The 16001-nt window shown below is 36.9% G+C and overlaps 2 protein-coding genes across 2 annotated transcripts; both read left to right on the top strand.

Annotated features, from left to right (window-relative positions):
• Window positions 1-894: 894 nt before the first annotated feature.
• On the top strand, window positions 895-2646 carry LOC112709464 (uncharacterized). The gene is made up of 3 exons (XM_025761345.1): window positions 895-1323; window positions 1402-1966; window positions 2324-2646. The coding sequence occupies exons 1-3, from the start codon at window positions 895-897 to the stop codon at window positions 2644-2646; spliced, it is 1317 nt and encodes a 438-aa protein (XP_025617130.1).
• Window positions 2647-9692: 7046 nt separating this feature from the next.
• LOC112709463 (uncharacterized) lies at window positions 9693-11921 on the top strand. Its single transcript, XM_025761344.1, has 2 exons — window positions 9693-10604; window positions 10707-11921. The coding sequence occupies exons 1-2, from the start codon at window positions 9693-9695 to the stop codon at window positions 11919-11921; spliced, it is 2127 nt and encodes a 708-aa protein (XP_025617129.1).
• Window positions 11922-16001: the final 4080 nt, after the last annotated feature.

The raw sequence follows: 16001 nt of genomic DNA, 5'->3' as shown, positions 1-16001 counted from the left end.
TATATACCTTAGCAAATGTTTATGTACTCTATTAAAATTTGATTTTTTCGTGAAACAACAAACCAGTAAATATATACCTACATACTTTGACTATATTACATCATGCATAATAGTGATGTTGAAATTTTTTTCTTGTGTCTCCATATATGTAATACTTCATTAGAATATATACCTACTTTAACTACATGTACTCAATTAAAATATATATGTACTCAATTAAAATTACAATTATTTATATAGAGGTTGTTATAAAATATCATTTATTTTGTTTGTCTCAGATGGATGATTTTATGGTTGTTCCTGTATTTTATCATAGAAAAAGTTTCAAGAGAAATTCAGAGGGGGTATTATGTTATGTTAATGGAAAAGTACATAAATATCCACCTATGAATTTAGACTATATTAACTTTTTTGATCTAGAAATTTTATTTAAGGAGTTAGGGTATACAACATATAAGGAGATGTATTAGTTTGACAACACTGCTGATGACATGGAAACTGGGCTACATGTTATTAAAGGTGATGCTGAGATAAACGAACTGAGGAATGCTCAGAAGAGAAATAAGGGTAACAATGAATTTTATCTTTACTTTGATCACCCGATAGATGTCCCTGAAGTTGTTGATGATGGTGTGGAGCGTGATAATGTTGTGCTGAGTGAATCATCATCATCTTCAGATGATGGATACGAGACCACAGAAGATGAGCCTTATAAGCCTCCTCCTTCTGATTTTGAGGATACAGACAGCAGTGATGAGAGTTTGGAAAAGGAAAAATATTCAGAAGAAGAAGAAGAGACTTTCACCTAAAAAGAAAGCTAGACATGGCCCAAAAGTTAAAGATAAGACTGGCCCAAATGTGGAGGTTGGGGTTGGTTCAGGTGGAAAGGATAGTATGGACACAGCTAAGAAAAATTCTGTCCAAAAAAGGCCTTCTAAGAAGTATAAGGGCACTAGAAGAAAACATATTATGAGAGATGAAAGGTATAATGGAAGTAAGAATGACACTATAGGTGGTGGTTTAAGTGGCATTGGAACTAGTTTGGGTGGCACATCCGGGAGTGTTGGGCCAACTATTGAGGAATTGGATTCGGATTATGACAAGCCATATGATTATGAAAGTGAAGCTTTCAACAGCCCAGTGTCATCTGAGGATGAAGGGAGGACTGCATATGATGCCTTTAATGAAGAAACTGAGTACGGGGAGGTTGAATTTAAAGTTGGACAAACCTTCACTACAATGGAAGCATTCAAGAGTGCGCTGAAGGATTATTTTGTATATGAGGGTAAAGATGTTATGTATCTGAAGAATGAGAAGCAGAGGGTCAGGACAGCCTGTGCAAGTGAAAATTGTTCATAGCTAATATTAACATCATGGAATAGTGCACATGGATGTTATCAGGTAAAAACTTTGTTCAATGAGCATAATTGTGGGAGGAATTTCAGCAGCAACCTTGCTGATAGGCAGTGGGTAACTTCAAAGTTAGTTAAGAGGCTTCTTACTCAGCCAGACATGAAGCCAAAGCAAGCTATGGAATACATGATCGAAGACTACAACATCCAACTGAGTGGTAAAATGATAAGCAGGGCACTTAAGGCAGCTAGGGAGGAGGTAATTGGCGACGAAGGAGCACAATATGGTAAGATTAGGGATTACCTGATGGAACTGCATAGGACAAACCCTGGTTCAACTGCAAGATTAGACGTGATACCTCAGCCAAAGTCTCTCCCTTTGTTTGATAGACTATATATAAGCTTGGATGCTTGCAAGAAGGGCTTTATAGAAGGATGCAGGCCTTTGATTGGATTAGACGGTTGTTTTCTTAAGGGCTATTATGGCGGTCAGCTACTATCAGCAGTGGGTCAAGATGGCAATAACCATTTCTTTGTTATTGCATATGCAGTTGTGCCGAATGAGTGTAAGGACACTTGGAAATGGTTCTTAACACAACTTCAGCATGACTTAGGTGATAGCACAGAAAGGGGCTGAAATTTTATATCGGACCAGCAAAAGGTATTAAAAAATAGTTATTTCATTTCATTCATTGTTATTTATTGATATGCATTGCTGGTCTGAATTGTGAGAATCTCATACCTTATTATTTATTGATATGATTTGTTTGACTGAACTTGTTTGATGGCCTTATTCTTTATTGATATGCATTGCTGGTCTGAATTATGAGAATCTCATACCTTATTCTTTATTGATATGATTTGTTTCTCTGAACTTGTTTGATGGCCTTTTTTATTTATTGATATGCATTGTTGGTCCAAATTGGGTTATTGGCCTGCATTGTTGGTTTTCTGGTAGGGATTGGTATTAGCCTTAAAGGACATATTTCCAAGGGCTTTTCATAGGAACTGCGTATTACACATTTGGAAGAATTTCATCAAGCAATTTAAGGACCAACAGACCAAGCAACTTGTATGGGATTGTGCACGTTGCACCACACAAATTGAGTTCAAGGCAGCTATGGAAAAGCTGAAACAGATCAGTGTTCCAGCTTGGGAATATCTTGATAGGTTTGATCCAGCTGCTTGGTCAAAGGCGTTTTTTAGTCCCGGACCCAAGGTTGACAATATCACCAATAATATGTGTGAAGTTTGGAATGCTAAGATATTGCATACAGGGGTAAGCCAATACTGACAATGTGCGAGGACTTAAGATGTTATCTAATGCGAAAGATGGCAGCACACAAAAAGAAGCTAGAGAAACATGTTAGCGCTTTAGCTCCAGTGCAGCAAAAAAGACTGGATGACTTCATTAAGCCAAAAAGCCAAAAATGGAAAGCTATCTGGGCTGGAGATAGTAAGAGAGTTCTTTTTGAAGTGCACTGGGTACAATCGGATGCTGCTAAGACTCTTCCTCCTCCAATCAAAAGAGCTGCTCATAGGCCAAAGATGAAGAGAAGATCAGACCCAGTTGAGAAAGAGATGAATCCAAACAAATGTAGAAAAACCTTTCAGGTCACTTGCTCTAAGTGTGGTAAGCTAGGACACTACTACAAGACTTGTACTAATGCACCTCAAGACCCGAATTGAAAACCTATGACAAAGAAAGAGAGAAGGGCAAAGAAAGTGCCTTTGCAATTTGTAGAGTCAAGCCAAGCTAACACTCAGCAGGTATAATCCAACAAGTGATGACTCACTTTCAAAATATATTTAATATGCTAACTGTCTTATATATATATATATAGTTAAGGAATTAAGTGTCCTAATTAGTTGAGCCTTCTTGTGTTCCAATCTTGTGATTTAATAATTAAACAGGTTCAACAAACAGGATAGAACAAGTCAACTGCCCATGCTGAGGAAACTACATTAGATGCTGCTGTGAGTTTATGCTAATTTAGGGTCTTTATTTGGCATAACACTAATTTATTTGTTATCCTAACAGTTACGATTTATGGTAGGCTAAGGCAAAAAAGAACAAAAAGAAGAAATCCAAAACATCTGCAACAGGACAATCAGTGAACCATGGTCAAGGGGAGGAAATTAATGTCTCCCAGTCTGCACCCCAAGCAGATGAGGTAAAACATGGTCCTAAGTTAAATTAGTAATCTCTATTTAATTTAATTATGACCTTTGCTATGATCTTCTCTGAGGATAGCCTGCAACAAAATTCAACACCAACTCTGCACCATGCTTTAGGGAGAAGCAACCAATTGTGAGACCTACTGCTCCAACAAATCAAGGTGTATCAACAGGAGTATCAGCTGAGACCATGGCTGCAGCAACATCAGGAACTGCATTAAGACTTTTTAAGTTCATCCCCACTCTAGGGATTAGGCCTCCTGACAAGAATTGAGTAGTTGATATAGTTTAAAAGTTTGGAACTAGGAAGAAAAGATAATTTGGACAATAACTTGTGGGCACTGTGTTTATTTTGGTTATCAGATTACTTTCTACGACAACTATGTTGATTAGGGACCTTGTGTTGCCCTTACTTTTGTTATTATATAACTAGATGCTAAGACATGCAACCAGTGATATAGTTGGTTGAATACTCTTTTGGATAACTATATTATTAAGGGCTGTTATGATGATTCCCTTATTCTATTATTATGGTATCATGTCTTAAGTTTCAATTTTCAACAGATGGCTTCTTACTTTCTTCAACAAATTCATAATGCCTTATTTTATTACAAAATCATGTATACTACTGCAGTCTTTAAAATTGAATAAACGAACATATAAAAACAAAACCAGCTTAATTATATTTATATTCATTTATCAAAAGTGATCAATAGCAACAAATGCCATACCCTAACCAACTTAACAACCAAGATCACCATGTTTCACAGTACTCCAGAAGTAACATTTGATCTATCTAAACTACACCACTAAACAGGTTTCTAACTAAAATTCCAGCAACAAATGCCAACATAACACATCCAACACTACTGCATCTAATTTGACTAAAATTCAATCTAGCTTTCTTCAAATCAATTTCTAAGCCAACCAATCTTTCCTCTAGCTCCCTAACTTTGTTATCATCTGCAGAAGAATGATCTTCTTTATGATTCTGATTCAGCTTCAAACCTCCGAACAAAAGAGTCTTCGCAGCATCCTCATTGAATGATGCAACATAATCATCAAGCCAATAAAAGTATTTGCAATGAGGTGTTGGAGTCTACAAAATAATATTCTTTATTATGAATCTATTGAAAAACAGAATGAACATAATTTTAATTCTTGATAAACCTACCTTGAAGTATGACCATCAATGAGAAACAAAGTGAACAAAATTTTAAATGTTAATAAACCTACTTTGAAATATGGGCTCGAAAGAATAGTCTGTTTGGGTTCATATCGGTTCCAGACATGAACAAAATTGCATAAATTCCACAATTACACTCTGGGGCAACCCACTTCTTCTTCCACCTTGATCCCACACTCCCAGTAACATTCAAACTCCAACTTGATTCGTTTTCATCTCTCCCACTTCGCCGATTTGATGTCGATCCACGTTCTTCACTATGAACCATGCTGTTCTAGGGTTTACAGTTGAACACAGTGATACATTTTCAGAGTATATAGTGAAGCAACGCAGCATTTGAACCTCCCATCCCACACAAAACGACAGCATTTTTATTTGGGAAAAAGGGACAGATCGACCCCTGTCCATTTTTAAATTGACAGCTTGGCACTTCAAGGACACTTAGCAGCCAGCTCATCACCGTTAAGTGACACGTATGCTTATTCCGGTTGTTTTCAACGCCGGAAGGCACAGAAGGACCGCTATGTCTCACGGAATGCAAAGACATGGACCGGAACGTACCTTTTTTTTGGACAGGGATCGCTTTGTCCTTATGAAAATTGGACAGGGACCGGATTGGGTGTTTACTCTAATTTATAAGGGTTAAGTACAATTTTAGTCCCTAACATAAAGGTTGAAAATTTATTTCGTTCCTGGCCTTTTTTTCGTTACAAAATGGTCCCAAAGGTTTACCTTACTTTTAAAATTGTCCTTCGAACGAAAATACCCATCCCTCCCTTCTTTTTCGTCAACATTAAGCAGAAGCAAGAGCGCAAACGCAGAAATAGAAGCAGGCAAAAGTAGAAACCAAAAGCAGAATAACACCAATCAAACAACAACAATCAGCAGAATAACAACAACAATAACAATGGATAATGAAATCAGAGTGACAACAAAAAAGAACCAAAAGCAGAAACAGAAGCAAAAACAGAAGCAGGTAGAAGCAAGCAAAACATCAACAACAACAATGGAATAAAAGAAATAAACAGAAGTAACCAGAAGCATCATCAACAACAACAATAGAATCCTTTAAATCTGAAAAAAGAAAAAAGAAATAAAAAATTGAAACAGAGGGAAAGGATTGCGGCGGTGGTGGGGGAGGAGGGGCTGCGGCGGTGAACGACGATGCGATGTTGGCGGGCTACAAATCGCCACGAGGAGGGCGCTGTGGTGGTCGGCGGCGCTATGGAGGACTTCGTTCCTCTCTTCTCTTTCTCTCCCTCTGCTCTCTCCTCTCTTGCCATTAGTGTATGTGCTGAGGAAGAAAGGAGTAGCGGCGGCGGCGAGAAGCAGTTGCGGCGGCGTGGAGCCTCTTCCCCCTTCCCCCTCTTCTCTGGAAACAACACCCTCCCCCCCGGATTCTCTTCCTCCCCCGTCCCTTTCTTTCTTTTTTTATTTTATTTTATTTTATAATTTTTTTAGTTGGGGTAATTTGGTAATAAAAATAAAAAATTTGGTAAAAAAAGACAATTTTAAAACAAACTGAAACTTTAGGACTATTTTGTAGCGAAAAAAAGGTTGGGGACGAAATAAATTTTCAAACTCTACGTTAGGGACCAAAATTATACTTAACCTTAATATATAATTTGATAAAAAAATTTATGATAAGTATAATTTGATGGAATTTGATAGAATTTTTTATAATTTAAATTTGTAATAATTTTTATGTTGTAGCACACAAATTTTATTTTTTATATTTTTTGTAGATTTTTTTTACATCTACTTATTTTTCTTCTCCTATTGCATACAGATTTTTAATGGTATTTATAATAGTAAGAATAAAATTTCTTAGAATATTTATTGTCCTATGTATATATATATTGAATAAATTATTTTTAATAAGAATAATTTAAATAGCATAAAGCAAAAATATCCATTAATATTTTTTTAAAATTCACTCTATCAGACAATATCTTAAGTGATACAAACTCAAAATAGTATTGAAAAAGATCAAATTTGATTTTTTTTATTTAAATAACATATTAAAATAATTATAATTAGAAGGATTTTAAAATATAATTATATATAAAGTATACAAAAACTTAAAAAAATTATAAAGAATAAAAGTAATAAGAGTGTTTTTTAGGTAAATTTATTTTAAAAATACAATAAATAATTTTATTTTGTACCTAATCATCTAATAGAATCATTTCTAAGTAGATAAGCTCATCTTCATTTATTTGTGTAAATATTTTTCATAGATAAATAATGAATTGTGAAATAAAGTAATAGTAGTAAAAGTCTTATGTATGATATATAAGTAGGTCAAATAGGATGAAATTTAAATATTTTGTAATTTAAAATTTATTTATGATACTTTTAATATAGATGTTTATTATATTTAATTAATGTTTTCTATTTTTATTGAATAATAAATTAAGGGCAAAAAACTCAAATAAGCCAAGGTGAAAAATTTTTTACACAAATTCGTCAAACAAAAATCAGGTTCATGAATCAACCAATGCAAGTTTATATATAGTTCGAACCAGCTAAATTCGAACTCCATTTACATATAATTCGAATCACTTCGAACTATACACACACGCACACACACTAATTCGAATTAGGATGATTCGAACTACACCCACGTGTCTTTCCAAGTAATTCGAATTTGACTGATTCGAATTATTCATGGTATAATTAGAATTATGCTGTTAAAAATTTAATAATTTATTAAAAAAAATTATTAAAAAATTTATTAAAAAAATTAATAATTTAAAAATTAAAAAATATATTTTTATTTCATACATTAAAAAAAAAGCTAACAAAATATTTAACTACTTTCAAATATTAATAAGCTATCAATTCGAATTTCATACAATACTCTTTTGTCCATTTTTAATAGCTCATGAATATTTTTTAATAAATTTTTTAAATAAATTTATTTAAATTATATGACAAAAAGATTTTATTCTATGCAAAACAATTTAAAAAAATGGCTTAAAAAATGTTAGGAGTACTATAAAAATTTGTAATGTTCTAGTGACTTAGGTAAATACATGCATGTACTCAAAATTTTAAATAAAATACTCTACATAGTGAATAATAATTTAGAAATGAAAGAAAATATTTTATTCCATACAAAATAATTAAAAAATATATTTTATTCTATACAAAATAATTTTAAAAAAATGGCTTAAAAGATGTTGTGAATACTATAAAAGTTTGTAATATTCTAGTGATTTAGGCAAATACATGATAATAATATTTTTTCTTTAATTTCTAAATTATTAGTGACCATATAGAGTATTTCTTTAATGTCCTGAGTCATTAGTTAGGGGTGTCAAAAATCCCCAGCAGGCGGGGATCCCCGCGGGGACCGCCCCAAATGGGGCCCCGATGGTGGGGAATTTTTCCCGTGGGGATGGGGATGGGGAGCAAAATTCTCCCGAGACAGGCGCGGGGACCCGAGCGGGGATCCCCGCCCCATCCCCGATAATTCCTCGAATTGTTAAACTTATTTAAATACTCTTACTTTATTTCTAACATAGGGGGTATTTTAGTAATCTCACCCATTAAAAAATCTTAACCCTATATTCCCTTCTCACCTTTGTTGTTGCGCCCTCTCTAACTCTCTATTCTCATCCAAACCCCAACTCTCCAGACTCCAGTCACTCACTCACTCTCCACTTTGTTCAAACTTCAAAACCCTCACAGCTAGCCACCGGTCACTCTTGCGCCGTCACCCTAGCAGCTTCACCGCGTCGTTCTCTCTCCTCAGGCACGGCGTCCTTCTCCTCTCCACTTCTGCGTCTGCGTGTTTGCTTCCATTATCGTCACTATATGTTAACATATTTGTCTCTATTGTTTTAACAGAGAACATGGAGATGTTTGTTGGAAGTTTTATGCCGACAATGAAAGAATATTTGATGTTAAAGACTTTGTTTTATTGCTTTCTTTATAATGGAAGTTGCATTTTAAGATTTTATTTTATGGACTATGATTTGCTATGTTGTATTTCTGGACTTATAATCTTAGATAAGATATGTTTGTGTGTTTGTAATAATATTTTTTAGTTTGTTTTTTTATTTTTTTGATATTTTTTACTATAATTTCATATGAATGTTAAATATAGGGAGATGGGGAATGGGGCCCCGCGGGGAACGCGGGGAATGCGGGGAACGGGGATGGGGACAATTATCCCCCCATGACGGGGAATGGGGCGGGGACGGGGATTAATTCTGGGGGCGGGGACGGGGAGTAGGGAAGCATCCCCCGCCCCCGCCCCGCACCGCCCCGCCCCGCCCCATTGACATCCCTAACTCATTAGGACATTACAAATTTTTATAGTACTTCTAACATCTTTTAAGCTATTTTTTAAATTATTTTGTATAAAATAAAATTTTTTTTGTAGTATAATTTTAATAAATTTATTAAAAAATATTTATGAGCTATCAAGAATGGGCAGAAGAGTATTGTATAGAATTCGAATTGCTCACCATATAATTTGAATCAGAGTGATTCGAACTTTCCAATACATAATTCGAATCATGTAATATCTCACCGTCTAATTTAAATAATTTTATTAAAAAATTATCATGAATATTTTTTAATAAATTTATTTAAACTATACCACAAAAAAAATTTATTCTATGTAAAATAATTTAAAAAATAGCTTAAAAGATGTTAGGAGTACTATAAAAATTTGTAATGTCCTACTGACTTAGAACATTAAAGAAATACTCTACATAGTCAATAATAATTTTAGAAATTAAAGAAAATATATTTTGGGCAAAAAACGTGTTTAAGCCATAGGAGTGAAACGTTTACGTAAATCAGCCAAAATGAAATCCTAGACACCATTCAACCAGAACAATTTTTTATATAATTCGAATAAAATCGATTCGAATTATACTCTTAAGTCATTAGCCGCGGTTGCCGGCTCGAGCTCGAGACCTGCGGTTGCTTCATCCTCTGTTCCTGTGTATGATCCACTGATGCATCCTGTTGCCTCCCCTTCGTTTGCCGTGGATCTGAGCGGCAATATTGGAGACGAGGTTCGATTTGGGGAACATCTTCCCACCGAAGTGCATTGTCCTACACCGGCCGGTGTTGGTGATGGTTTGTTTGATGATCCAGATGACGATGACGTCGAGCCGGATATGATCACTGATGATAGCGGCGATGATCTTGGAACTACTGGTCCGAGAAGGGCTACAGGTAGATCTAGTTCTGGCACACAGCAGTATCCACCCCATTTTTCCGTGTTAGACTTGGATGCCATGCGGCAGGACGAAAATGCTGTGCAGGCCTGTGGATTTGGGGCTAGAGATACCAAGGGGTCTGCCGGTATGACCGAGTTCCAGGTTGGCCAACAATTTCAGGATAAAGATGAGGCGCTGTTGAGTGTGAAGACGTACAGCATCCGCCGAGGGGTCCAGTACAAGGTCGTTGAGTCAGACTACCGCATGTATGTGGGAAAGTGTTCTGAGTTTGGGAATGGGTGCACATGGCTGATTAGGTTGAGTCTCCGACAGCGGAAGGGTATCTGGGAAGTGAAGCGGTACAACGGACCGCATACCTGTCTCGCCACCTCCATCTCCAGCGACCATAGGAGTCTGGACTACCATGTGATAGCCACATTCATTATGCCGATGGTTAGGGCTGATGCCGCTGTCAATATCAAGGTGCTTCAAAATGCCACGGCCGCACACTTTGGGTTCAGGCCAACGTACAGGAGGGTATGGATGGCGAAGCAGAAGGCCGTTGCCGTCATATATGGGGACTGGGACGAGTCGTACAACGAGCTCCCTAGGTGGGTTTTAGGAGTTCAGCTGACAATGCCTGGCACAGTAGCCGTCCTCAGGACTTGCCCTGTTCGAGTTGGGGGACAGCTTGACGAGTCTCAGGCTTATTTTCATAGGCTGTTCTGGACTTTCCCCCCTTGTATCGAGGCATTCCGTCATTGCAAGCCGTTGGTGAGTATTGACGGCACCCATCTATATGGGAAGTACGGGGGAACGTTGCTAGTCGCGATTGCACAGGACGGAAACTCCAACATACTCCCCGTGGCATTTGCACTAGTTGAGGGTGAGAATGCAGAGTCATGGTCTTTCTTTCTTTCCCACCTCCATGAGCACGTCACACCTCAGCCGGGTCTGTTAGTTATTTCAGATAGGCATAACGGCATCAAGGCATCCCTTGAGGCTCCGGATGGGGGATGGCTACCCCCAGCTGCATACCGGGCGTTCTGCATTCGACACGTTGCAGCGAATTTTGCACTGACGTTCAAGGGAAAAGATGCCCGGAGGCTTCTCGTTAACGCTGCATATGCGAAGACCGAAGTGGAGTTCGACTACTGGTTTGACATTCTGCGCTCTGAGAATCAGGCAATGTGTGACTGGGCGAACCGAATTGAGTATTCGTTGTGGACACAGTACTGTGATGAGGGTCGGAGATTCGGGCACATGACGACAAATATTTCGGAGTGTGTCAACTCAATCCTGAAGGGGGTAAGAAACCTCCCTGTTTGCTCGCTGGTGAAGGCCACATACGGAAGGCTTGCTGAGCTATTTGTCCGTAAGGGTAGGGAGGCCGAGGCTCAGATGGGTACTGGACAACAATTCAGTCAATACCTAGTAAAGTGTATCGAGGCCAACCTGAAGACAGCCAGGTGCTTCACGGTGACTGTTTACGACAGGGATAACTCGGAGTACACCGTGGCTGAGACAACTCCGACAGGTTCATTCTCACTTGGTACGTACAGGGTCTCACTCGGGTCTAAGACTTGTGATTGTGGATACTTCCAAGCACTTCATTTCCCGTGTCCTCACACACTGGCTTGCTGTGCTTATTCACGTCTTACGTGGCAGCCTTATGTCCACCAGGTATATCGGCTTAGTTCCGTTTTCGGTGTCTATCAGATGGGATTTACACCTCTCATTCCGGAGGGTTTCTGGCCACCTTATGCCGGGCCTACCGTTATACCGGATCCGAATATGAGGCGTGCGAGGGAAGGTCGTCCTAGGTCCACACGATTCGCACCAACATGGATGATGCAGATCCGAACCGCCCAAAGAGGTGTGGCCTCTGCAGGCAGCCAGGACACACCCGTCGTAGTTGTCCACAAGCCGCAGGCCCAAGCGGGATTGCTGGGAATTAATAGGAGATTTGGTTTGTCTGTTTTTATTTCTTACTTATCAGCATATGTATTTTACTTCAATTAGCAACCATTGTACTCCTTGGAACTAAGTTGAATTCTATAAGTCATGAATCTTGTTATTCGTACCACATATGTATGTTGAATGTCTTTCTAAAAAAGGAATTTAATAACTAAAATAAACAACACTATCATGACCGATAATACATAACATAACATCAAAGTACATAAATTAACATCAGAGTAAATAACATCAAAATACATAACATAACATAACATCAAAGTACATAACAAAACATCAAAGTAAATAACGACAAAGTACATAACATAACACTGATAACCAACAAAGAAGGTACATAATATAAATATAACAACATGACATAGGCACAGGCAAAGCGCCTAACTGTCTCCTCATCAGCCCCGTCTGGACACTCTCCAAAGGTCTCCTGAAACCAGGTGCAGTTAACTGCGAATTTCTGCACCTGGTTCTCGGGAGGTACAACACCGAGCAACTCATGGAACCACTGCCAAGCTGGCCTCCCACCCTCAATGTAAAGGTGGAAGTCTGTCAGGCAACCACTAACGTAATCTCCGTCCACTGGCAACCCCAGCTGGTATGCGACGTCCTGAAGCGTGATGGTGCACTCACCGAACGGCATGTGGAAGGTGTGCGTCTCAGGCCGCCACCTCTCGACGAATGCACTGACTAGGGGCTCGTCTAGTCGGAACCATCTGTCGTTCAGTCTCGCAAGATGGTACAATCCGGCCATCTGCAAGTACGGAACGTACCTCTCATCAAGACGCATCCCCTGCTGCCGCCTAACGCTGGATATGCAACGATGAGGCTGGCCAGCACATAAACCGCATAATTAGAATACATGCACAAACCAGTAACATCAACAATATATTTCATAGGGATGCAGTAAATAAATGCTTCAACATAACATATATGAAACTAGCGACCAACATATTATACACAAAAACCATTATCAAAGACAATTATCAAAAACAATTTAATAACTAAAAACCCCTATCATAAACAACTACCCTAAACCTAAACCCATGACTAAAACCACTATCCAAAACCATTCTCAAAAACCGCTTACAAAAAAAAATTTCACTAAAACCACTATACAAAACCATTCACTAAAACCACTATCCAAAACCATTCACTAAAACCACTATCCAAAACCATTCACTAAAACCACTATCCAAAACCATTCACTAAAACCACTTGCTAAAAACCGCTAACACTAAAATAAACCGCTATAAAAAACCATTAACATGGTCCACTAGCCTAAACCACCAACCTAAACCACTACCCTTAACCGCTAACCATCACTAAAACCACCATCCAAAACCATTCACGAAAACCGCTTACAAAAAACCATTACAAAATCTTCTAACAAAAACCACTGGCCTAAACCACTTACTTAAACCGCCAACACTAAAATAAACCGCTATAAGAAACCATTAACAAAAACCACTAGCCTACACCACTATCCTAAACCACTATCCTAAACCACTAACAGTAACATAAACCATTATCAAAAACCATTTACAAATACCATTATCATAAGCCGCTTTCATCAACCACTAATAAAAAACACAATCAACAGCGCAACATCATAAACCACTAACCTCATCGTTGATCACACCGGTGATATGCGCAACTCCATCCAAACGATAAAGCCTGCCTGGATCGTCCCCCATCGACTAAAAATGCCGCTCTGGTCTTACTCGGACCGAATATTGGTCGTTTTCTCTGGGATTTGGTGGGGTTGGAGAATGAAAAAGTGATTCGAATGAACTTGGTCCGAACTCCTTATATAGCCGAACCCCTTGTAATTCGAATCAACTTGATTCGAATTACTATGCAACACGAATTTCACCTAATTCGAATCAATTAGATTCGAACCTCTCTCTCGTGTTCTTCTCCATGTAATTCGAGTTAACATCACTCGAATTACACTTTTATAATTCGAAATTATTTGTTTCGAATTACTAGGGTGGATTGCATGCTTAATTCGATCTGAATTGATTCGAATTAGCTTGTAGTTGTTTGTGAGAGTAGTTCGAATTTATTCAATTCGAATTACGTGTTAAATTAATTCAAATCTTATTGATTCGACTTATATTAAAATTGTTCCTGGCGGATTCAGGTATAAATGTTTGATTTGACTGATTTAGGTTATATTGAGCGGTGCTTGGCTCATTTGGGTTTTTTACCCATATATTTTTATCATGTATTTACCTAAATCACTAGAATATTACAAACTTTTATAGTACTCATAACATCTTTTAATTCATTTTTTTAAAATGATTTTGTATAGAATAAAAGATATTTTTTAATTGTTTTGTCTGAAATAAAATATTTTCTTTCATTTCTAAATTATTATTGACTATGTAGAGTATTTTACTTAAAATTTAAGTACATGCATGTATTTACCTAAGTCACTAGAACATTACAAATTTTTATAGTACTCCTAACATTTTTTAAGCCATTTTTTAATTACTTTGCATAGAATAAAATATTTTTTGTCGTATAATTTAAATAAATTTATTTAAAAAATTTATTAAAAAATATTCATAAGCTATTAAAAATGGACAAAAGAATATTGTATGGAATTCGAATTGATAGCTCATTTATATTTGAAAGAAGTCTCGTAATTAAATATTTTGTTAACTTTTTTTTAATGTATGAAATGAAATATATATTTTTTAATTTTAAATCATTAATTTTTTTAATAATTTTTTTAGTAAATTATTAATCACCCTGTGTAATTCGAACTCGGTTGGTTCGAATTAGTGTGTGTGCGTGTGTGTATAATTCGAATCCAGGTGATTCGAATTATTTGTAAATGGAGTTCAAATTTAGCTGGTTCGAACTATACATAAACGTGCATTAGTTGATTCATGAACCAGATTTTGATTTGACGAATTTGTGTAAAAATTTTCTCATCATGGCTTAATTAAGTGATTTGCCCATAAATTAATTAATGATGCATGCGAGTTATGGTTTTAATATTTTTTTAATATTTTACTAAAAGTTGATTGGTTAATTTTTAGGCAACTATTATAATGAAGATGTCAAAAACATCTTTTTATGATGATCTTTATTTAAAAATTGTAATCTATTTGTTTTTTTTACCAAAGATAGAGAGATTCGAATTCATGATCTCTTAAGTGAGTATGGAGAGACTATGCCATTTGAGTTATAACTCATTCGCAGTGTGACCTATTTGTTTAGCCATATTTTAAATAAAGATAAAACTTTTATAATATGTAAAAATCAAGCCTTATAATTTATCATCCAATAGTCAAAATATCTTGCCCTTTAGATTTTAAGAGAGATGGTGTGGAATGGCAGAGGTTGATAAAATTGTATCTGAGGCATGGCTGACTTCTTTTCCAGGTTCATCAATGTACCAACTGTTTTAGAAATTAAAAAAGTGCAGACATGAACTAGTTAAATGACAATCAGCTGGAACAAGTAACTCTAAAAAGAAGATAGACGAGCTGAAAGCACTATTATTAGTGGCCAAGGCAAACCCAACAACAGCAGACAAATAATAGTTTCTATTATTAGAAGATGAACTAGCTGCCGCCCACATTAGTGAGGAACGCTACTGGAAAGAAAAATCAAGAGTGAGCCGGCTAAAATGGAGAGATCAAAATACCAAGTTTTTTCATGCAAAAAACCAGTCCAGAAACAGAAGAAACAAGATATGGAAATTAGAGGATGAAGAGGGGAATTGGTGCATCACACCCGAGGCAATTGGCGACAAGGCACAGAGGTTTTTTGTTGATCTATTTGAAAGCAATAATCCAGAAGATCCCTCTCAATTTTTCACCGAACTTAGAGTAAAAGTTTCTTCTGAAATGAATAGGAGTCTAACTAAACCAGTCTCAAATGATGAAATTAAAAGGGCTACATTTTCCATTAATGCAGAAGCCGCCTCAGGAGACGACGGATTCACCGCAAAATTTTATCAATTCTATTGGGACAGGATTAGAGGGGATGTATGCAAGGCTGTGAGAAGTTTTTTAGTGGCAGCAGCATTCTAAAGGGATTTAACCACACCCAAATTTGTTTGATACCTAAAGTGACTCAAGCTACTTCTATGAATCAAATTCGACCAATCAG

Source organism: Arachis hypogaea, chromosome 9, assembly GCF_003086295.3.
Source record: "Arachis hypogaea cultivar Tifrunner chromosome 9, arahy.Tifrunner.gnm2.J5K5, whole genome shotgun sequence".
NCBI lineage: Eukaryota > Viridiplantae > Streptophyta > Magnoliopsida > Fabales > Fabaceae > Arachis > Arachis hypogaea.
This window is presented reverse-complemented; position numbering and strand designations above follow the sequence as displayed.